Source organism: Antedon mediterranea, chromosome 3, assembly GCF_964355755.1.
Source record: "Antedon mediterranea chromosome 3, ecAntMedi1.1, whole genome shotgun sequence".
NCBI lineage: Eukaryota > Metazoa > Echinodermata > Crinoidea > Comatulida > Antedonidae > Antedon > Antedon mediterranea.
Genome location: NC_092672.1, coordinates 16,063,645 through 16,089,345, shown reverse-complemented (window position 1 = coordinate 16,089,345; position 25,701 = coordinate 16,063,645). Strand labels below are relative to the sequence as shown.

The 25,701-nt window shown below is 34.2% G+C and overlaps 1 protein-coding gene across 3 annotated transcripts in view; it reads left to right on the top strand.

Moving 5' to 3' along the window:
- Positions 1–25,701, top strand: part of LOC140044960 (small G protein signaling modulator 1-like) — a 173,467-nt gene that overhangs the window by 136,787 nt on the left and 10,979 nt on the right. For all 3 annotated transcript variants that reach the window (XM_072089683.1, XM_072089681.1, XM_072089684.1), the window contains 6 exons: positions 1,325–1,393; positions 1,634–2,401; positions 10,761–10,968; positions 15,777–15,886; positions 16,177–16,273; positions 18,450–18,617. In XM_072089683.1, the coding sequence (XP_071945784.1) occupies positions 1,325–1,393; positions 1,634–2,401; positions 10,761–10,968; positions 15,777–15,886; positions 16,177–16,273; positions 18,450–18,617 (1,420 nt within the window). The remainder of the gene's footprint in view (positions 1–1,324; positions 1,394–1,633; positions 2,402–10,760; positions 10,969–15,776; positions 15,887–16,176; positions 16,274–18,449; positions 18,618–25,701) is intronic.

Here is a 25,701-nt window from a genome sequence, read left to right as displayed (position 1 = left end):
ACTCTACCACAGTAGAGTATCGCATGTCCGTTCGATTTGTTTCCCTGGAAACGTCTCAGGTTCGCACTAGTAGTAGCAGCGATGGTCATCCATGTTGCCCCTTGCTGTATACAAGTGCACTGCAGGCCTAGGCAAGTCTACAGGTCTCAATTGTTTGCTTATCGTCTGGTAGTGTATCAACAAGCATCCTCTCCTTGTACTATCATTTCTGATTAGTTGACGCACGCAAGAATTCTCAATAAATAGACAGGAGTTTTCACTGTCAGAAATGAAAACACTGGAGATTCGTAATTTTATGCAAGTGTCTCGACTGAAGCCTCTTGATTTATTCTCGCAATAGGCTACGTGAAAACTACAACATGAAGCAATATAAACCAGTATAGAATATGCAATGGTAAACTAATCACGGCATTATACAATAGTCATATTAATTATTATTATTTCTAAGAAGTTTTAATCTATATTGTTTACTTCCTTCCATCTCTAAATCTTTTCGCATCAGTTGTTGTCAGCAACTGTCTCATTTACATGTCTCCTGAAACCTAACCTATATAAATAGGGCGCTCGCATAGACTAAGACTGCATTTACATGGCTCCCTAAATTAGGTTACCTAATTTAAACGGAATTATAGTGCAGCAAGACCTGTAGTTGAGATGTCTACCATAATATTATTTTATAATTATATAAACTTCGTTGAAAACAAATTTATTCAACAATAAAATCATTCCATAATCAAATACTGACTAACTGTTTAATTGATTTCAGTCATTAGTAGCACCTCTTTGAACAATTAACTTATAGCTCCTAGACAGGGATATCCCTGTTGTCCGTGTCACTCATAAGCAAGACTGACTTCTGAATGGATCTTTCTATGAACCTTTTCACCGTCAATCTTTTTCCCTGGTTATCCAAATGTGGGTCTCCACAAGCAATTTTACTTTCCTAACATGACCGTCTTCATTTGGAAATACTTCATCAGCACTAGCGAGCCTCCATTGGTTTTGTGAAAGATTGTCATCCTTCATTATAACAATATCACCTGTCAATGTCACAAATGAAAACACTGGAGATTCGTAATTTTATGCAAGTGTCTCGACTGAAGCCTCTTAATTTATTCTCGCAATAGGCTATGTGAAAACTACAACATGAAGCAACATAAATCAGTATAGAATATGCAATGGTAAACTAATCACGGCATTTATAGTCATATTAATTATTATTATTTCTAAAAAGTTTTAATCTATATTGTTTACCTTCTTGCATCTGTTTATAGTCATATAATTATGTTCATTTAACAATTTTTTTTTATTGTTTTGCTTTCAGCTTTTAGATTCAGAAGAAGTCATGCGTTTAGTTTACTTTGGTGGTGTTCAGCATGAGATTAGAAGTCAGGTAAGTTTTATGCAAACAGAAGGAATTGGTTTGAATAGTACTGTAAGAACATGCTGTGTATTATTATAGTCCCATCATGATGGCATGTACAGTATTTCATTGCTTGAAATGTAAATATTTTATTTACTTGAAATAATTTGGATTTTAAATTGTGAGTATATATTTATTATTAAGATATTAAATATTATATTACTATACAATTATTTTATTTATGTATTTTATATTCCATTTGTTTATCAGGTTTGGCCATATTTACTTGAACATTATCAATACGGTTGGACAGAAGAACAAAGGGATGCAGCTGATGAAGATGTTAGGGTTACTTATGAAGAGATCATGTCAAAATGGATGGCAGTTGAAGCAATTATTAAGCAGAGGGATAAGGACAACCAATTAGCGAAGTTGTCTTCGGAAAACAGCTCTGATTATCAGATTCCGTTAACAGGTCGTGAACCAAGTCTTGACAGTGAAGTATTTGAGATAGAGGAGGTCAATGAAGAAATTGTAGATGGTTCTACACTCCCAATTGATGATCCACAAGAGACTGAGAGATTACGAGAATTTGCTAAGAAGGAAGACTATGTAGTTATTAGATGTCGAAGGCAAGAAACACTTGAAACTGAAAGAGGCAGAAGTATGAGTGACTTTTCTGATAGGGGTGAATGTGGAAGTATTGGATCACCACATGAAAGTGATGAAGGATTTGGAGATATGAACACCAAATCTTTTGATTATAGCCAGAAGCGAATGTCAAAGGTCAGAGAAGAAGAAGAAGAAGAAGAAGAAGAAGTTCCTTCTAAAGATTCTGTAATTAAAGTCCTGATGCTAGGTACTTCACAACAAAGTCAAGATGGTGATCATAATGATAGGCTAAGTAAAGATAATGGTGATGAAATAATAGATGGTGAAGAGGAGGAAGGAGAAATTGGACTTGATATTCCAGGACAACTTGCTGTTGATTGCTTTGTACCAGCTTCACCTGCATCTTCTGTTGGTGGAATCTATGCGGTAAGTACTTAGAGCACTACTGTATCTTAATAATAGTCTTTCCATAAATTAAATGATAGTTACAATAATATAGCAAATTGTTATGGTTCAATTCATTTTAGAATGCCATGGGCACCATTTCTGATATTTTCTTTGATTAAAAGCTAAGTACTTTAGTATTTGCAGTAGCAGTAGCATGACCCAATCAACATTTTCTAATGTCTATATTTATTTTGAATGTATGTTTAATCAAGGCATATGAATAGAGAATTGTTATTATTGTATTAATTAACATTTACTTTATCTATAATATATTATTTAAATGATGGTTTCTAGATTGTTTTTAAAACTCACATCTATATATAAACGCTGTGGCCAAAGATACCGTATCCTAACTTCTGTTTGCTAAAGGTATGGTAAAATTGCATTACGTCATAATCAGCCAGTGGGGTGGTGGTACATGTGCGACGTCATCGTGTAAGGGTTATTTTTACACATTCATGCTGTACACTCATGTACTGGCTTCCGGGTCCTGTGACTCCCCGCAAAAATGACCGTTGGTGGCAAAATTCAATATTAATATTAATTGTATATGCAGGGCTAAATCACCTAATCAAATTTGGGTGTGATTCAATGTTACTATAGGAGGCCTGGTACTTGGATAAGGTGACATGATGAGCCTTTAATGTTTGTAATTGTTGTAAAGTGTTTAATACACTCTGTTTAAAATGTTATAAATTGTGTCTACTACGACCGATATAAGTACGAAAGTTGTTATTTGATCATATTTATTCAAAAATTACCAAGATGCTGTTGTCATGAAATATTGTGATACAAATGTTGAAAGCACCACTCACTGTCACCGACTATGTCAATTCAGTAAGGAAATAAGTAATGGGGTAATAATAATAGGCAACAACTTCTTTCATTTATAGTAACATAATAATACTAGCCGTAACCCCTGCTCCGCACGGTTTTTGTTGGCTTTAATATATGGTTATATACTAATTCGCATGGGATGAGTAAGTATCATACAAGCGCACTCTTCCCTCATAAAAAGCCATAGATTTTGTTATACACCAAGTATTCCTTCCCTTTACAAAAATGGAAGTTGCTAAAGAAAAATTGTGCTGTGTGAATACGATGATGCGCGCAATAACATAACGAAAGTATAAAATGGCAAACTATATTATTTTGGGTGTTTTTCGTGGTGTATTAATTATTTGATACATTGAAATAAAAATAAAAAGTGAAATAAAAATCTAGAATGCGCCTCAGAAAGTGCATGAATGAAGTATTGGAATAAATCAACACAAAAAGTAGTCGAAATTTGATGATGCGCTCGGACACAAACTTCTACTTTTTTGTGTATTTTTCGTTAATATTGATATATCCATTTTGGATTCGTTTTATTTGTGTTTTTTTTTGTTTGTTTTTTTTTTGTTCATTTGCATTTTTTTTATTTCATGGTTTATTATATTTTGCTCTTTTTTGTGTGTGTGAGGTTTCGTACTCACTGAGCCATACCATGATTTACACAAATCTTACTGTTCAAACGATAGGGTGTAATTAACTTCAATCGGTTGACTAAAGACTGGTGTTTTAGCGGCCCGGTATGGTATCTGTAAATCCGGCCATGGCGGTACACAAAGAGGAGGTTGCGTAGTTTATACAGTGACGTAACACGGTCGTTAAGACGTCAAATTTCTGCTATTGCCTTTTTTAGTGTTTATCCTTGAAAATTGATGAAAGTGACATAGCCTATCGTGTGCGGCCCATCAATAAACATCAGTGTGCCAAGTGGATAGATAGTTCTGTAATCGTGTAGTTATTTATATAGTTAGGCCTATTATCACAGCGTATAATTTTAGCTGGACATCATGTCTAGGCTACCCCTAATTAATACTACGCACGCACACCACCACTTATCTTCACTACATAATTATCTTTTAAAAATACAACTTCAATAAAAACCTTTAAAATATTAATGAATTATGAATACAAGTACATAACAGAAAACATTATTTATACTGTGTACTGCTCGCTAACGAGTAAAATGCTCTCTGAATAATAAACCGGAAAAAACCGAGAGCTTCCGGAAGTTTCCGAAATCAACTCACGTCACTTAAGGCAAGGACAAACTACGATGTAGACCTACTGTATTTAATTAATAAAAAAAACAGGATAGACCAAATGAATATTATTTGATTGCACATTTATCTTTGGGCCTGTAGGGGCAAGTTATCATTATTTAAACTATTTACACAAAAATTTACACAAATTTACAAGAAAGCAGAACATAACAGAATATTTGTAGAGGCTTATTGGTTAGGTGGTCTATTAAAATAAGAAAAAAACGAAGATAATAAAACATAAAAAATATTAGGTGCTTCAGTTTAGCTGTATCATCCCCTGTCGGATGTAGCCCTCCTCATGCTTCTGCCAATCCCATCTGTTCTGTGCTATCCTCGCCCACGTGGTGCCTCCTGCATACTTTGTAATGTCGTCCCTCCATCGCCGTTTCTGCCTTCCTCTTTTTCTTGTGCCGGTTCTTGGTTGCCAGTCTGTCATACGTTTTGTCCACCTGTTGTCATCCCTTCTTGCAAGGTGTCCTGCCCAACGCCATTTTGCTTCTTTTATTTTGTTCATTATATCTTTGACTTTAGTCAATTTCCTTATTACTATGTGTTTCTGATTTTGTCCCTAATTGTCACTCCAAGCATCTGCCTTTCCATAGCTCTTTGTGCAACCATAATTCATTGTAGGGAGCACACACTGATTGAAAACTCTTCTCCTGTGGACTATTGGGATTTTTGTCGCAGAGTATTTCTCTATATCTGCCAAAGCAGCTCCATCCCACCTTAATTCTGATGAGAATTTCGTCTCTTGTGTTGTCAGCCATTTTCACTGTTTGCCCCAGGTACTTGTAGCTATCAACTTGTTCGATCCTATCATTTTCAATTTCTATGGATTCGTCGTTATGGAAGTTTGTCATGTCTTTCCTTTGTGTATTTTCAAACCAATCTTCTTGCTCTCTTTGTTCAGTTCATTTAACTGTTCCTCCTCATTTCTTTGACTGTTTCGGTTGTCAAATTAGGTGCTTATAAATATCTAAAAAAATAGAAACCAATAAAATGTTATGGTACTTTAAGAACAGCCTAAAAAGTTCCAAAATTAAACTCTAGTAGTCGACCAAAATAGATGTGAACTGCATTCAACGAGGGTGCAAAGCTATAAAGCGGTCACAAATCTGCTTTGTATTTAATGCAGTTGAAAATCCATGCATGCCGATAACAGCTAGATCAGCCAATCTTTCAGTGGTCATAGTGGTACGAAGCCAAGTATGTATTCGTCTAAGACAGGAAAATGATCTTTCTGCCTCCGTACTACCAATTGGCAAGATCGCAAGATGTTAGGAAAAAATTAAAAAAGATACTGTGCATCAGGAGCATGTTTTGCAATTTCTGCATGCACACCCTTAGCATTAGAACTCATAGAAGCTGTTGTATCATAGGCTTGACCTCTACAGTTTGAAAGTAATATCTTATGATTGTCCAGTGATTTCCTAATGGCATCGCTTATTGCCACGCCAGTTTTTCTTTCTAAATGGCACATGTCTAGCAAAACTTCCCATTTCTTTGGGTTGGATGGGTGGCTTGATACCTAGGAAACGTAAGCAGACAGGTATTACCTCTCGTCCATGTGAGCTGGTTTCAATGCAAATTGTTCACATTTATTATGGATAAACAACAATATGATCTCTTTTGTGAAGCATCAGTTAACAACACTTCAAAATTTAAACCCGTAAGTAAAACCTAACCTAAATCAAGAGGAAGTCCAATCAAACACTACTATCCGCTAATAGTGAAAGAGAAACAAGCATCACGTATTGTTCGTGATATTCGACAATCACTCAGCAAGGGGCGAGGCTTACCCATTTTTACGGTCTCCCCAAAACACATAAGGAAACATTATCAGTAAGGCCTATACTATCGGCCAGCAGAACGTACAACTTTAAACTAGCACAATGGTTGGATGAAAAACTGAAACCACTAGCAAGCCATGACTTTACTATCCCGACATTTTCGATTTTGCTAAGGACATTCGCTCAGCATCCATTGGTACCAATAGTTTCTTGTGATGGTGTCTCACTATTTACAAATGTTCCCTTGGATGAGACTATCAAGATCCTCGTTGAGAAAGCTTTTGAGAATTAATGGTTTAACATGCAATATGGCTTGTCAATTGACAAACAATGTCTCATTGATCTCACAATTGCGACTAAAAAACAACTTTTTTAATATGATGGTGACTTATTCGAGCAAGTCGACGGTGTAGCCATGGGTTCTCCGCTCGGTCCACTAATGGCCAACATGTTTTTGTGTGACATGGAAAACACCGTACAGTCATCTAATAAGATGCCAGCATTCTACCGACGATATGTTGATACCATTTCTTTTATGCCGGACCAGGACTCTGCACACAAGTTTCTAGAGACTTTAAATAACACACACTTTGCGATTGACTTCACAATGGAAATTGCCCATAATAACTCTATAAATTTCTTAGGAATGGTCATTTCCAAAACGTCTGACAGTTTATTAGAAACTAAAGGCTATAGGAAACCTACAAACAAGAGACTTCTTCTGCATTACGATTGCCATGTCGATAACAAACATAAGAAAAATCTTGTACATACTATGCTTAATCAAGCATACAAGTTGTCATCTACTAATGACATCTTTCTTGAAGAAGTTCAAGAATTTCTAAGATGTTTAACAAATTAAGGTATCCTGTTGAACTAACTAGTAGGGTGATGTAAATATTGTAGCATCAAAAAGTCATCTTCTCTTTGGACAGGCTATTCTAACTACCTAAGTAGAAACTGTATGTACAATATGATCACTGATGAAACCAGAATATCTGATCACTCTTCTTCTTCCATTGATCATGTTCTTTGTAAACTCACCTGAAAAGATTAACCAATCAGGTGCTATTACTATTGGTATATCCGACCACTTTGCTGTTTTTTGTACTTGGAAATTAAAATTCTCTAGTGAGAAAAATGGACAACATAATGATGTCCGAATTTAGGTCTATGAAAAATTACTCGACTGAGGCTTTAAATAATAAGCTTGCAGAAACTGATTGGTCAGATGTTCTGAATTGTCATGATACAAAACTGCTCGGTCCAAATTTATCTCAATAATGCAACATGTTACTGACACCCTTACCACCTTAAAACAGGTTCACCTAAAGAAAAAAGTTAATCCATGGCTTAATGATGACATTATAAACGCGATTCATCTTAGAGATGCATTTCTTAACAAATTTAAAAAAGATAAATCTAACAAAGAATTATACAAGAATTATTGTGTTAAACGTAATCAGGTTCAACAAATGGTTAAAAAGGCAAAGTCATCCTTTTTTAAAGATAAGCTTGAAGAAAATAAAGATAACCCAAAAAAGCTATGGAATAAACTTAAGAATCTTGGTTTCTCACAAAAAGATACAAGTCTATAAAACTAAAATAATTATTGAAGCTAATGTTAAAAGCTTTTTTAACCCCAAAGATGTCGCCAATCAATTTAACGTTTATTATACTGGTGTAGCATCTGCTCTTGTGAATAAACTTGCTTCTTGCAGTGGTATTTTTAGTACTGTGTCTGATGCCTTTAAGTTGTTTTACCTTTCTAACATCAATAATTCTTTTAAACTGTCTCCTGTTTCTACTGATAATGTGTTACAGGAACTAAAACGACTTAAAACCCATACTAGTACTGGATTGAATAGGATCTCTTCCAGATTCTTGAGAGATGGCTTGGAGACGCTGACGCCAATTATTACCCAACTTATTAACATTTCTATCTCTAAAAATGAAGTTCCGGACTCTATGAAAGTTGCCAAAATTATTCCCCTCCACAAAAAAAAGAACCGAACTCAAATGGAAAATTACCGACCAATTAGCATTCTCCCAGCCCTCTCTAAGATTCTTGAAAGGTGCATATCCAATCAACTTAATAACTATCTTAATAATTGTAAGCTTCTTTTTAAATATCAGTCTGAATTCAGAGAGTCGCACTCTACTTAGTCGTGTTTAATTAATCTTGTTAACCAAATTAAAAGTAATATCTTTCATGGCCTCTACACAGGCATGGTGCTTATTGATCTTCAAAAGGCGTTTGATACTGTCGACCACAGCATCTTGTGTAAAAAACTTGCCAAGATTGGCGTGAACAGTGTTGAATGGTTTTGATCATATCTTTCCACAAGGAGCCAGTTAGTTAGCATTGAACACAAACTATATGAAGCCAGGCAATCTCTTGCGGTGTCCCGCAGGGCAGCATTTTTATTTTTAATTTACATAAATGATATGTCTATTTGCATTGATCAAGATTGTACTCTTCTTCTCTACGCAGATGATAGTGCTATAATCTTTGCTCGCACTGACTCAGATGTTTTTTATATCAAACTTGGTAAAGTTCTTGAAATTTGTAGCAAATGGTTAATTGATAATAGGCTTTCTTTGCATGCTGGTAAAACTGAACTTATTGTGTTTTGCTGTAAGAAAAAACAAAGTATTGTGAGGGAGCTCTGTGTTGCGTTTAATGGGCACACAATCAAAGCTAGATCAACAGTCTACCTTGGCATCGAACTTGATCAATCACTTAGTTTTTCCAGTGTTATTAATCATATTATTTCTATAATTAACGGTAGACTTCGTTTTCTTTATAGGAATAAACAATGTTTATCTCTATCTTCCAGAAAACAGTTATGTTCCGCACTAATTCAGTGCTTATTTGACTATGGTGCCTGTTCTTGGTATTCCAATCTAAATAAATGTCTTAAACGTAAATTGCAAGTTAATCAGAATAAGATGGCACGCTTTATTCTGGGTGCTAATTATATGTTTCATATTGAACGAGAAGAGCTTTCTAGCCTCAGTTACCTTAATGTTGAGACTAGAGTTAAATATCTTAGGTTATGTCATGTTTTTAACATTTTTCATAACCGACACGCCTCTTACATGTATTCACAATATTCTAGATTCTGTAATTTTCATGGTCACCTCACCCGGAACAGTATATACAACTTTATTGTTCACAAAGCTAGGGTATCGAATCTAAAGCTTTCTACAATATAGGAATCAAGGACTGGAATGCTCTTCCCAATGATCTATAATCCATCAATAATCAATCTATTTTTAAAATTATATTAAGAAGTCTCATCGTTGATATTCCTATCTGATTTTATATATTCCGGTTTTATGATATTGTTGCTCTTCACTTTATATTTTTTTTTATTGTTCTTTTTTTTAAATTACCTTTTTAACATTTGATATGTGATTTTTTATGGTTTTTTTTATGTCTTTCAAATTTCCATATGTTTTTCTTATGATCCTTGTTCACTTTCACATCTCCGATTTCTCTTGCAATGGACACCATTGGAAATAAATTGACATGTCGATTTTATGGGTCGTCCTTGCATCCATTCACTTTGGTTTTATTCAATTTTAATATTCCAATTGTTTGTATTTTTTCTTTGCTATGTATTTTAAATGTATTGTTGAATGGATGCTAAATGAATAAATGAAAAATGGAAAAAAAATAGGATAATTAAAGATTTTAAGAAATCTGTTGTTAATCTTCATAACAATGATAACCATAATACTACTAGTCAAGATAGTGCTGAACAGCCTATAATTAGAATTGTTCTTCCTTTTAAGGATCAAATCTGCTCTAATACTGTGACGAAACAACTCAAACAACTTAGTTGCAAGTTAAACAATAATATTATGCCAGTTTTTACCTAGTAGAAAGTTAGGTGAAATTCTTGAATCTAAGGAAAGAAAACCTATGATTGTAAATCAGCAATGCGTTGTATATAAATTTCAATGTGGTTTGTGCAAACTATGTCGGCTATACTTGTCGGCACCTTATCTACGTATTGATGAACACAGTAAAGGCACCATAGGAGAGCATTTTAAGCAACATAATATAAGTCCTATTGAAACTTTTGATCATTTTAGAATATTGTCTGAGTGCAAATCCAAATTTGATTGTTTGATTAAGGAAATGCTTTGGATCAAAGAACTGAAACCTACACTTAATAAACAAACAGTTTTTATTAATTAAGAAGGAGGAGCTTAATACTTAAGTTCTTAGTATTGCCTTCTTTGATGTTAATTAACCAATCAATTAGTATTTTCTGTCACCCATTGGTGTTTGTTGTTTTTGTATAATTTGAACACTTAATCTTGAAAATGGTTCCATGATGGTTCTGAAACGTCGATCTTGTTTTTTGTCATTAAATTTTATTGTAAAGTTATATATAGTCTATTAATTCGTAATATTATTATTATAATTTTATTATTTCTTAGACTGAATTGTTGGACACATTTTCCCTAAACTTGCACAGAATAGACAAGGATGTTCAGAGGTGTGATCGTAATTACTACTACTTTAATGATGGTAATCTAGAAAAACTGCGCAACATTATGTGTACATATGTATGGGAGCATCTTGATGTTGGCTATGTACAAGGAATGTGTGACTTGGTTGCTCCACTACTAGTCATTATGGATGATGGTAAGTCCACTCAAGCCCAGTTTAATACTAACAGAAGGCCTATCTAGGCTAGAAAGGCAGCGATACCATTACGAACCTTCAACAGGCAACTGGAACTCATCTAGGCTAATTCTGTTTTTTTCTATGTCTTGTAGAGATGTTCCCATTAATTAATTTTGTTAGGTCTAAATTAGTACATATATATTTCAAAAAATGTATTTCCGTCGTGAAAATTAATAGTATAAAATAAATAAAATATTCTCCAAATGCAAAAAGATAATTTTTTTCATACACAAAAAAAAAGTATTATTGAACGAACATTCAATAGGGCATACTGTTGCACGCCATGTGACCCACAATCGTCCAATCAAATGACAGTTATTTTATTTAGGTGTTATATAAAAAGAACTATTGTATAGAAATCTGAAATAAAATATACTTTAATTGAGAACTTTTGCCAAAACTGACCTAAAACTATTTTTGACCACTTGTTAAGAAAATTTGTCTAAAATTATATTTAACTTATATAAATCATCAAACTAATCGTCGTTAAACATTGCACGTCTTACTTGTGTTCGCCACTCAGTATGTTTTTTAGCAAGAATGTGTAGAGGTCCGCATGTGAAAAGTTCTGTTTCCTTTTTTATGTTTGCCATCCATGTTGTTTTTGGTCTTCCTTTTTGTCTTTCTCTGAGCCTCTCCGGGTGCGATCTTAGCTGATGTGGTTTCATTTAAACGGAGCAGTTGACCATACCATGTCAACCTTCTTTTCTTTATGTTCTTACTCCACTCAATTTCTCCTGTTCTTTTGTACAAATCTTCATTTTTAATTTTTTCCGGCCACCTTATACCTATTATTCTCTATAGGAATTTTCTTTGAAAGACGTCGATTTCGCTCTGTAATGATACTGTCATTGTCCACAGTTCACAATTATACAGAAAGATGATAGTGATGTATACATTGAAGACTAATTTTCAGGTTTATTGTCATTTTTCTATTTTGGAGTATGTGATCTTGCTGAAAGCTGCTAATGCAGGACGTTTTTTGTTATTTACATCCTCTTTCTTACTTAAAAGGAATTTGCAGTTTTGCCAGTCTTCATTTCCCTTCCTTTTTATTTTAAAATCTTGTGTTTTTTGACAGGTTAACTTTTAGATTATAGTCTTGTAGATACTGTGGAATTTTTATTTAATAATAATAAATGAAAACTTATATAGCGCCGGTATCCTCCACCCATGTGGCGCTCATGGCGCTTTGTGCATTAACAACGTGCGAGAACATCAGCGAATAGTGACGTCTTTAGGTTGGTCTTGAAACTGTTTAGACTAGTTGAGCATTTAACTGTTGCTGGTAAGCTGTTCCATACACTTGCGGCCGCAACGTAAAAAGATCTCTGACCCCACTGATTTTTCGCTCTACGCTCTTGAAGAAGGTTTTGTGACAATGATCGTAGGCCTCTGCGGGATGATTCGTAACGATCCACAAGGTCAGATAAATAAGCAGGAGCACTGTCATTTAGGATCTTGAATACAAACAACGCAAGTTTGTACTTAATACGTTGTTGAACAGGCAACCAATGCAAATCCATCAGGACAGGAGTTATGTGAGCGTTTGATTTTGTATAAGTTACAATTCTAGCTGCCATATTTTGCAAGCGCTGCAAACGTTGTATTTGAGATTTTGGTATGCCAAACAACAAGGCATTACCAATGTCAATTTTAGAAGTGACAAATGAGTGTACAATCAATTCAGCTGTTTTCTTGTTAAGATTACCGCGAATACGACCAAGGTTCCTAATCGATATGCATGCTGCTTTGGATACAGTTGTTATTTGTGCTTCCATAGTGAGATTACTATCCAGCATGATTCCCAGATTCCGGACCACCGATGAGGGAGCGATGTTAGAGTTTCCGATTCTGATATGTGTGATGTTGATTTTGGAGATGTTACATTTAGACCCGACGATAATAAACTCTGTCTTTCCATCATTCAACTTTAGGTAATTTGTTGTCATCCAATTGCGAACATCTTCTATACAGGCTTCCATCTTACTGATTGCTGCAGCAACATCCCTTTGCACTGGATTTACTGACACATAAATCTGTGTATCATCTGCATAGAAATGGAAATGTAGACTGTGTTTGCGAATAATGTCACCAAGGGGAAGCGTATAAATGGAAAACTGGCCAGGCCCAATTACTGACCCCTGTGGTACACCATATTCCAGGCAAGCTTCATCTGAGAATGCATCATTGATACAGACTAGCTGACGTCTTCCTGTAAGATATGACTGGAACCAGTTAAGAGCAACACCATTTATGCCAATGCGATTTCTCAGACGGGTTATCAGTCTTTGGTGATCAACTGTATCAAACGCTGCTGACAAATCCAACAACACCAATAGCGTTATTTTCCCATCATTCATTCCTTGTAACAAATCATTCTGTACCTTTAAAAGGGAACTCTCCGTGCTATGACATGCACGATATGCCGACTGGTAATTCTCATTTAAATTATGCTTTTGAAGATATGGAGTAATGCGTGATGTCACTACACGCTCCAGAGTCTTTCCAAGAAAAGAAAGATTCGACACCGGGCGGTAATTTTTCAGCGTGTTATGATCCAAGTTTTGCTTTTTTATTAAAGGACGAACGTGAGCAATTTTCAGTTCATCTGGCACTATGCCGGTATTAAGAGAATGGTTAATGATTTCCGTTATTATTGGAACGACTGCGTCTATACACTTCTTCAGTATAGAAGTAGGAACTGGATCTAACCTGCATGATTTTGTTGGTGATTTCATCAGAATGTTGCGGATCTCATCTTGAGATGCTGGTGTAAATGTTGTGAGATGCTGATGATGAGCTGTCACAGGCTCATTAAATGACATGTCATCAATCTTGAAGTCGTCTCTGATGATCTTGATCTTGTCTGTGATCTTTCATTTGTGTATTCTTGTAAGGTAGATACAAAAGATATGTCATCTGCATATTGAATGTTTAATGTGAATTTGAGTGTATATTGTTTTTGTTATTGCTCTTGTTTATATTTTTTGTAGGATATGTGCTAGATATGTAGTGAAAAGGATGGGACTAAGACAGTCTCCCTGTACTGTGGTACTCCTATGTTTGATTTATTCGGGTTGCTATTTCCTTTCTAATCTTTACTCTAAGATCTACTTTTTCTTATATAAATAATTTGCAAATATACCTTACATTATTCAAACAATGCATGAAAACCAATGCTTTTATGGTCATTAAAAATCGTGATCAAATTTTTATATAAATCAATTTGCATATTATGTAAATTCAGCACTTGTTATGCAATGACACACTGTAAAGGGTTTAATCCCTTGACCAATTATGTCACTAAACATACATACATAATATGGTAAAAGAGTGAACTTCCTTACCATGGTAGATGTTGCAATTAAGGGCATTATCATTGAGCACATACTGTGGATCATTAGAAGGGTCTGTTAGATCCTGTTTCACAATCGCTCATCAAAAAGATATCACAAAATAGTGTCGCCCTATTTGGCTCTCAGGGAAACCCAACATTATTAAATTGTTTTGTAGAATGGATACAAAATTAATTTAACAGTGAAGTACTTTTTAATAACAACAAGCAAAATCTTTAAAATATATTTAGGAACCATGGCGGTACAAACCATGCACTTCATAGCGTGACAAGAAAACACTAGGCCCCCTAAACATTCCATCGCGTGGTGAATTTCCGCATCTCCCATTGTCGCTATGGCGTGACGTAGTCGGACTTGCGCAAAGAAAATAATGTAATTTGTATATGGTTGTAAATAAAGATGATTTTCATTATATATTTTTTATTATTATTATTATATCATAACATATACCAATGTATATTTAATTAAGCTAATATAAAAATTTATAGTTCCTTCTTCAATATCTGGATAATATAACAACTCAATGACTGTTAGATTTTTTATAAACCTTATTTAAATACCATTTAGTCGACCATTTAGCCTGCCCCTCGAGGACTAAAAAAAATTGATCAAAATCCGTCTCGATTTAGTCTAGGTTGGCCTGATTTAATCGGCGATTTAGTTGAAGTTCGTTTATGAATTAAAATGACGTCATTTTTAAAGTTTTAGCTCAAACTATGACTAAAGTCTGGTTTAAGAATACGGGCGTAAATGTTTTTTTCTGCCACTAAATTAAAATTTAGACCTCCTTTCATCATATTTTAGATTAACTGTTAACATTATAGAAGTCCAGGGTTGGAAAAGACTATAGACTTATGTAAATTGACAGACTGCAGCGTAAAATTAACCAGCAGTCAACAATACCGTGCATAATTTACCTGCGGTCAGTGTTTTTGAAAATTAACCAGCAGTCAACAATACCGTGCATAATTTACCGGCGGTCAGTGTTTTTGTTGTTTGTTGACTGTTTGGATTGCTTGTGTGCATGAGAAGGTACGAAAGGCCACCACACACTGTGTTTGTGGTAAACCCTGTCATATGGGTCGTTGATTTCTCCATAATCATTGCATTTTGCCTGGGGTTCCCCGTCATTTAAGTATTTCCGTAGTACCATATTTATCTTCACTTCCCCTTGCTACTGTAGCCAGAGTGTCATTTCTATTTATCATGAATTTTACGTGCGAGAGTACCATTTCCGGCCATCTAGGGGTGTCATTTACTATAAAGACAAAATAAACAGTTTAATCAAAAGCTTCCAGGCAATGGCTTCTGGTTGAATATTTTGTTCTTTAAATTATGCTTTTATCAGGTAAACTATTTTAAATAATTTTAATTATCAATATACCTTGGCTGTTTGTTCTATTGCAGAGGCTAAGACTTATAATTGTTTCTGTGAACTGATGAAAAGGATGTCTAAAAATTTTCCTCATGGAGGTGCTATGGATACGCATTTTGCTAATATGAGATCTCTTATTCAGGTAATTCATGAGTTTGGAATGCCAAAATACAATGCACTAAAAGGTAACCTCCACGGTAATGTAGTTGACCCAACAGCTTTCAAAGTAATAAACCATTATTTTGTGTTGCAGCGTAAAGTTGTTCCAAAATACACTGTCTGTATTTTAATTGCGCCATTAAAATGTGTTCCTTTTCTCTTCTAAAAAATGGAACAAGTTATATGCTCACCTATAGAATTTATGAAATGCTAGAAAATTTATTTTCCTTCTGCCCTGCTTATGTTCTGTGCTTATTGTTTTATTAATTATAGGTTCTAGATGCAGAGATGTTTGAACACATGCACCAGAATGGTGACTACACTCACTTCTATTTCTGTTACAGATGGTTTTTACTAGATTTCAAACGAGGTAACTATCACTCTTTGTGGATCCTTATATGATCAATATTTTTAGCACAAGTGAACTTAAACCAAACAAATATGTTTCTTTTTTAAATGGTCATATATGATAAGAAGAGCATCACACCTCTTTCACTAATCCCAAAGATATGCAAATTAGCTTAAATATGCAAATTAGAATAACATTACAGGATTACCATATCTCAAAAACAACTAGTCTAGATTTTTTCAATGATTTATTCAGAATATATATATTTAACCCATTGACTACTGGATTTTAATTGGCCTATTGTTCTGCACTGCCAGTATATTTCAGTGGGGCATTCCCTGGTTGCCAGCTCATTTTTTATTAATGTCAGAATAAACACAATTTTTGACTGGGTAGTATTATTTTGCAAATAACTAATAAACTATTGATAATTTGAAAAAATAAATAATACAACCAAGTTTATCAGACATTTTTGCACAACCAGAACAATTAGGCTATTCGCTAAATGCAAAAATTTGGTACAGCGAGAGGTGGCGTCCTTTTCGCATAAGTTCGAAGTTGGCAGTCAATAAGTTATATCTCTTAATGTAACATTTCCTTTTTTAAAAATGACAGGAAGTATGACATTTAACTTCCGACCCCATTTCTCAATATTTGCATATATAATGAGGCTATTATCTGTCGAATCTTTGTTTTGGCGTCAAATGACTTTGATACAGGTTAGCCAGCATAGGACCACTTTGTAATTCCTAAAATCACACCTTTGTCATACACCATGAAATATGCAAATTAGGAATCAAAGTCTTCCCATATCTTGAAAGCTGCTAATGCTTTTACGAAAAATGACCAGAAATATGACATTTAACCCTCGACCCCATTTCTCAATAGAATATTTGCGTATAATGCAAATAAAATGTCTGTAGAGCCTTTGTTTTGGCCTCAAATGACTTCGATACAGGTTTCTAATAGTCAGCATTTAGTATTTAGAATTTAGAATCACGCATTTGCCACTCGCCCCTCAAACATATGCAAATAGTAGTACAATGGGTGAAATTACAGTGTTACCATATATCTAGTTTTTGAGATACGTTAACACTGTAATTTCCATATTTTACATAACTAGTACAAAATTTTCATACTGCGAGGTGCGTAAACGATCCTATGCTGGCTATTGGGAACCTGTATATGAGTCATTTGAGGCCAAAACAAAGTCTATACAGTTGTTTTAATTATCATCATTTGCAAATATTGAAAATGTTACCCTAATTTGTACAATTAAGCTAATTTTTGGTAATATCATCAGGATGAGTGACAGGGAATGTGATGCTCAAATTTTGATGTCATCATATGTGACCATTTCAGAAAGACAATTCTCTGTTTGCAATTTGTTTCACTCAAAATGCTAGATTGACTGATACTGGACGAAAAAAGACCACAGAATAGTGCACATCAATCGTCAATGTTAAATTGATTGCATGACCTTGTTTGGCCTTCTCCTTGATATTGGATTCATACTCACCATATCCTCGGGATTGTTTTCATAAAATTTCACCTCGATTGGAGCAATTTGAAATTTTAAGATTTTCCCTTGGCAACCTAACTCGTTTTTTCTTATACCAATGAAGTTTGAAGACTCTGCAGACCCTAGTCTCTGAATTGAATCTTTACTTTGACATTGCATGACCTAGCAGAGCCCTACATGATTCACACTCCCAAGTTTCAGTGTGATCAGAGCAATTTGAACATTTTGAGGTTTGACTACCTAACTCGTTTTTTTCTTATACCGAGCTGCACCCACCCACCAAGGAAGATAAGCCAAACATGTTTGTCAAATGTCGTGTCTGAAACTACAGGGTGTAGTATGCTTTTTCACAATTGTCTGAAAGAAAGAAGGAAAGAAACAGAGTGTCATTTGTGAATTAAAACCCAGTAAGCAGAAGCTGACTGAGTAATAAATACTGTTCAGTAAATATTTGGTTTACAAACTTTTTATATTAGCCCATAAGTACATGACCATAAGATGGATGTTGGGTGTAAATGTCAGACGAATGGTATGTCATACGGTGGCTTGCGTGACAAACTTTTTGTGTTTGCCTTTATAGATAGATATACTGTATTAGAGATTTGGTCCTGTCCCGTATCTTTTTATCAGTCTAATTTTTAAATGTAAAGGGAATTGATATATTTTATTTTGCAGAGCTAGTTTACGATGATACATTCAGTACATGGGAGACAATTTGGGCTGGAAGAGCTGTATCATCCAACCAATTTGTATTGTTCATTGCTCTGGCGCTTGTAAAAATATACCGAGAGATTATACTAGACAACAACATGGACTTCACTGATATCATAAAATTTTTCAATGGTAATTCTAGTACTATTATAAGTCGATTTATTGTTTTTATTTATTTGACATCAAGTTCTGGGGGGAAAAAAGCAACATGATATGTCTGGGGGCACCAGAAGAACTTAACTTACATAAAATTATTTATCAATATACAGTACAAAATACATTTAAAGATGTATTGTCCCCCTGAAAAAATAATTCCGAAAAATGTTGTTGAATATGCCATTTTAATGTAACATAATAGTTATCCACTTTGACCAAAAATTGGATTGAAAATAAATGTATTTACCTAAAAAAAAAATGTAACTTAAAGCAAAAATGGTCAAATTGGGTTTTTGGGTAAATTTAACCATTTATTTTGTCATTTTATAAGTGAAAACGTTATTTTATTTCCGTTTTTTTTTTCTTGCCCTGGACCATATTTGTTGTGACAAGTTATTCTTGCCAGCTTACTCAATAACTTGGCTATCGGGATTTCACTCGATTTCAAACAAAAGGTCTTATCACCAGTTCTTCCTATTTAAGTTTATATACTATTCCCCACAATATACTCTTCTGATGCTTTGTGGCGTATATTTAATTTGACCTTTATTAATTTTTATTCTGCTACTGCACCTTCACACGCACGGTCCGAAAATAAACAAAAAATTAAAATGGCTATCGCCACCAACGCCCAACTTAGTTGAAACCAGGAAGTTGCTAGGTGAACCTGTGGACTCACAGTGAACCCAGAAATTACTTTTACCATGCACAGTTGAAAATCTACCCTATGAAATCAAAAATTTTGTTTCAAAACCCTTTATAATATCTTCCTAAGATAGAAATATGGAACAATATCGTAATAGTGAAAATCAAATTTACGTTTTGTGGTAATAGATCAGGTAGGTATCCAAGGCAGAGATTTGTTTCGAAGTTTTTTCATTGTGCTTGTCTATGTCAGATGGTCAGAATTAACCATAATTTGTATACAGTAGAACCTCCATTTTACGTACGGTACGGGACCGAAAGGCGTACGTAAAACAAGGGATTCGTAAAATCAAGGTTGACCTTAAATTGACCCCAAATACGTAGAGATCGTAGCTAGCCGTATTTGCCTACTTCTGTACACAGTATGCAGGTGGTCACTAGCTAGACCTAGAGGCCTTGTCTAGACTATTCAGGCCAGGCTGCGATTTTTGTTTTCGTACATAAGTTGGGGACCCCATCATGAAACGTCACAAAATAAACATGAATAATTCATCAGTTAAATTTTCTTGTCTCGTGTGCACCCAAGCGTATAGCAACAAGAAGTGATTACACAAGTGCGGTACGATTCTAGGCCTATCTCCGCTGTGGTTGCCGCGTGCGATTTCATAATAGAATAGCGGAGTTTTGTGTGGATTGTCGAAATAATCAGCCTTTAGTTTATGGTGTTTTTAATATAGTTTATTACTAAAGAATTACGTGTTAAAATTATAGTTTCTATTGATACTATTAGGCCTAATTACTAGTCTCTAATCTAAACCCCTGTATATTCTAGTAGTAGCTGTGTGGGTGTGTGTGACTTGTGTCTTTGGGCTATGTCCAATTTAATGTTTTGCCTAGCTGTCGATTAGCCTCGACACATTTTGCATAGTGGACGTGTGTGTGAAGAAGAGTGCGCGAAGGCAATCACGTGAATTGACCTATAATCCTAGGCCTATTATTGTAGAAAGAATCGTATCGCAGTTGTTGTTCCGTGTGCACCCAAGCGTTCTTGGACATAGCCCAAAGAAAGCTTAGACCCACAAGAATAAAGAATGTGTATAATTTGTGTACTGTATTTTTTAAATTCTGCTATCAATTATCAAACAATATGCAATGTACTCAAAGGAACTTTAAAAATGCGCGTATATGAACACATGAGATGGGAAGATTTGACCCACGAGAATGAAAAATGTATTTTTGTGTAATGTTTATTGTTTAATTTTGCTGACTTATTACTCGGATTGTGTCATACCAAAGATAGTGTAACTATTACCAAAGATAGTGTAACTATCTTTGGTCATACCTAACACACACACACGTCACACACATCCACACAGCTACTCCTAGAATAGACATGGGTTTAGAGACTAATAATTAGGCCTAATAGTATTAATAGAAACTATAATTTTAACACGTAATTCTTTAGTAATAAATTTTATTAAAAACACCATAAACTAAAGGCCGATTATTTCGACAATCCACACAAAACGCCGCTATTCTTCAACAGCGGAGATAGGCCTAGAATCGTACCGCACTTGTGTAATCACTTCTTGTTGCTATACGCTTGGGTGCACACGGAACAAGAAAATTTAACTGATGAATTATTCATGTTTATTTTGTGACGTTTCATGAGGGGGTCCCCAACTTATGTACGAAAAAAAAAATCGCGGCCAGGCTAGCAGGCCTAGCAAGATGTGAGACCTAACTAGAAAAGTACAGTATATACAGGCTGTACGATGTTTAAATAAAGTGTAAAATATAATTGTTTTCTATCAATAAAAACAGTCGCTGCTTTAGTGGGAATGCACGTGCGTAGCTAGCTTGTCCCACAAACAGCAGAATTCCTCACACAGCCATGATGATTGTGGCTTTGTGTGCTTTGTTGTTGTTAAATTGCGCCCTCAATGTAAGAAAATGATGACGTCATCAGTTATTTTAAGCGTACGTAAAATCGAGGGAACGTAAAATCAGGGTACGTAAAACCAGGGAAGAGTTAAATTATTTAAAGACCCCTTCCCTGCAATTGTGGACGTTTTTTGGAAAATAATACATATATATCACTTTAAAAACATTAAACCATGTCATTCCTTGTCTTAAATGTACGTTTTATGGTAAATTATGATAAAAAGTGAGAAACAATGCACTACCTAAGTAGCTCGCGGCGATCGACCTCTCGTGGACGGTCTTAGGCCTAGCCTAGCTAGGCTTAGTTTTGTAGGCCTAGCTGGTAAACATCGGTAACGTACGAACATCGTACGCTACCTATATACCTAGCCTGACGTTGTATAGTTGCTGCATTAATTGTCTTTCTATTTTTGCCAGACTCCGTTGATACAAATTGGGGAAAACCCGGTATTTTCGCTGAAAAGTTAGGAGTCTTCCATTTGTTTTGGCCTCACGATCGATCGAAAAGTGGGCGAATTACAGGTGAAAAACAAAAATATCCATCCGCGCGCAATGCATTTTGGGATTTATAGCGGGCCGCTATAATTATTAGAATCGACTTATTTTTCACATTTTTAACCGTTTAAAGACGAAAAAAGTTATCGCAATAAGACCATATAGTATTATTTTTACATTAAATATAGTTTGTGATCTTAAATTAGATCTAAAAAACGTAGGGAATGGGGCTTTAACTCTTCCCTGGTAAAACACAGGTTCTACTGTATATAGATACACCTCTGGTACCAGTGTGGATAATAAAACAAAACAATATTTTATTTATTATCAATAATACCACTATACTCTAGTAGCTAGATTTCGTATGCACTTTGAGGTCCAGAGAATTTGACTTCAGAAATTGATTTAGGATGGTCAAACAATCATTTTTTGCTTGGTTACACATTTTAAAAATGTGGCGAAAGGTGAAAACTTCAGGGTGAAAGGTTATAAGAACAAACACCAATAGGTCCTTAAATCTATAAATATAAATTTAGTTTCACATTGGTCAGAAGGTATACATTTATATTATTATATTCATATCAGTCTAATGAGACATTTTAGTCAAAAATGACCGGAAAAGCCATTTCTGACCTTTGACCCACAACCCATAGCATGTACGTATCTCCGTAACTACTGGTCGTAGACACTTGAATTAGGTCTTAAATTGTTAGAAATAAACATTTTGTTATTTGTTGCACATTTTGAAAAATGTTACAAAAGGTCAAAGGGTTATATAAACAAAAACAAATAGGTACTTGTATCTCAGCAACCACTGGTCGCAGCAAGTCAATTTTAATTCTAAAATGTTCAGAAGGCATGCCTTCATATATTCAGTCTAATGGGACATTTTAGTCAAAAATGATCAGAAATACCATTTGTGACCTTTGACCCACATACCAGGGCATCTTTATATCTATGTAAGTAATGGTCGTAGAAACTTAAATTTGGTATCAAATTGTTAGAAATTTACATATTTACATTCATTAACAGAAAATTTGAAACATAAAAGATGATCAGAAATACTCTTAATTACTAATGTTTCAAACAAAAAAACATTTATCTATACAACTTATTCTTAGACATAAACAGTATAAATGTTATGCAATAACTGATGCTTTAAGAGCCATTGTCTGTAAAAATCAAAGATTTGGTGGCAGATGTAAAAAAATGGATTTCTCTCAAATTGTTACCATGAATAGACATTTCAATAAAAAGCATATCTACAACATTCATTTTAATTTTTAGCCTCCGTTTCCATGACAACGGTCAATTATCCAAATTTTGATGTTTTTGCCATTTTTCACAGATTTTCTATAGTGAAAAAGTACAAACTTGTATACTTATTTTAACCAAAAATACTTACAGTATACAGTTTTTGTTTATAGCAGTGTAAACAACATGTATTGAGTTCCATTTAATGTAGAAAAAAAATAAATTACAAAATGGAGTTTGGTTGATACCATTATTTTAAAAAGGGGTGTTTTTAAAAAATATTTTTTTTATAAAAGTATACCTCATAAACGTACCTATAACTTCCAAAGTGGTGTTTTTAAATCAATGAGGTTTTTTAATTTGATAGTCAATAGGTTTGTCAACAATAATCACGAAAAAAATACTGGGGTAAATTTTGTACATAGGTTTTGTGTTGCCAGGAAAATACAAAAAATACATAAAATATAACAAAATATCAACAAACAAAACACATGAAACACAATTTAAATATGGCTAATCCAATAATAACATGTATATGTGGCTTGTCATAATGCTACTAGAGTCATACGAATAGTTTAGATAAAATAGGAGAATGTGTTGCCAGGTTTATTTCAATTAATTGCCAGAAAAACAGTATTTTGCATTGAAATATGTAGTTGATGGAAAATAATGTTAAACTTGGAAATAATTGCGTCAATGGTTTTTATAAATTTTTAGATCTATTTTGTGTAAAGAGATACAGAAAGACCTCCCAACAAATCTGACCTTGTAAATAGGTCATTTGAGGTCAAAAGGGGTCAGAATGCAAAACAGGACAGGTCCCCACTTTACTACAACTATTAATGTTTGATCAAAATTTACAAGATAGTTCATAACAATTCTCAACAATTTTCATATTTTACCTATAGTGTTACCTTAGCAACCATTTCTATGTGTAATTAAGGAAAGTAATTTAAAAAAAAACGTTAAAAATGCCGTTTTTATAAATACAAAGAATTGATTGCATTTGTAATTTTTCTCAATTTTACTTCTACTGCATTCCATTAATGACAAACTTGACCTTGTAAATTCATTCATTTTGAGGTCAACATTTTACCATAGTAACTGTTTATTGTATGCAAAAATTTCAAAAAAAATAAGGGGTTTTTCATAAATACAAAACATTTTTTCTACATAGTTTTACATTTCTACTTTTTGCCAAATTTACTTTAAATACTGAATCCTAATAATCTCAGAAAGAAAGTCTTGACGAATCTGAATAAAGGTAAAAAAAATTACCTTTAGTGTTATCTTAAACCTGTTTACGTAACAAATGATATTTAAAAAAAAAAATTAAATATGGAGTTTCATGACAAAAAAAAATTGTTTACTTATTGAGATCAAATGACATCAACATTTTACCTATAGTGTATTGTAGCAACTGTTTCTATACGTAACTAAGTACAATATTTTTAATATGGGTTTCATGACTACAAACAATTGATTACATAGTTTTACTACCTTTTCCCAAATTTACTTATCTACTGAATCCCAGAAAATGTCTGACCTTGTGAAAGGGTCATTTGTTGGGTCAAGTTATGTCAAAATGTATTATTTATGTTATCTTAGAACCTGTTTCTATGCATAACTAAGGATAATTGTTTTTTTAAATACAGTTGAACCTCCCATAAGTGGCCACCCTCGGGACCTGGAAAAGTGGCCGCTTACGGGCGGTGACCCCTTACGGGAGGTTCTGCCGTTAAAGGGCCAAAATCACTTATTATGGCTATATACGATATTCTTAACGAAACGAGCCTCTCAATTTTCCAGCTAATTGTAGGCCTATTATTATTATCAGGTGGTTTAGTAATTTTTAGCATTTTCAGACAAATTTTAAAAACTTTTATCATATGAAAAATGGTCGGTCAAAATCTGTGTAGTTTTCTCATCTCTTCACAGTAATGTTTTTAAAACCTCTTCAAAATAAAGCTAATATATAAAGAAATACAATAAACATGCACCTCTAATTCATAGGTCCATGCAATAAATATCGCATTTTTCGATTGGCCGCTTACAAAAAATCTCATTTTTAGTATAAAAAGGTGCCCGCAGCTGCTTACGGTAAGCACCAAATGCACTAATTAGATAGGAAGAACAAACAGGGGATGGGATGGAGGAGTTTGAATCCGTCTATTCATTGGGGCGATAGTAGCGGCAGTGTGGGTGGTGCTTGAATGCATGCATTTGACACTCTATAGTGGATGATCGACCAAAGTGTTGCAGTTTATCTTTTTGTGGTTATAGTCGGGGTGGGGGGGGGAGGAGGTGGTAGTCGAAAGTGGTGGTGGATGGGCATGTGGGATCTGCTTAGGTTAGCATATAAAAGAAGTAAACAAATGAAAGAGGAGCTTCAAAATAAAAGAGGAGTAATCTGTTGCAAAGATTAAAATTCACAACGATCTGATAATTTATTCTAATTTCCAGAGGATATAACCTATAAAATGACATTAAAACTTGGAATTACAGAATCTATAATTAAAAATTAATTTTTTTTCTCACAACACAACTAGAACTATATAAAACATTAAGAATTTTTCTGACCAATGAGTTTCAAATCAAATAATCAAAGAAAATAAAATGTTTTTACTAATATACCATGTTTTTTTTTTATAAAAATGCCTATGTTTCTCGCAACACTGCTTATAGATTTTAAATTTACCCCAGTATTTTATTTTAGAAATCA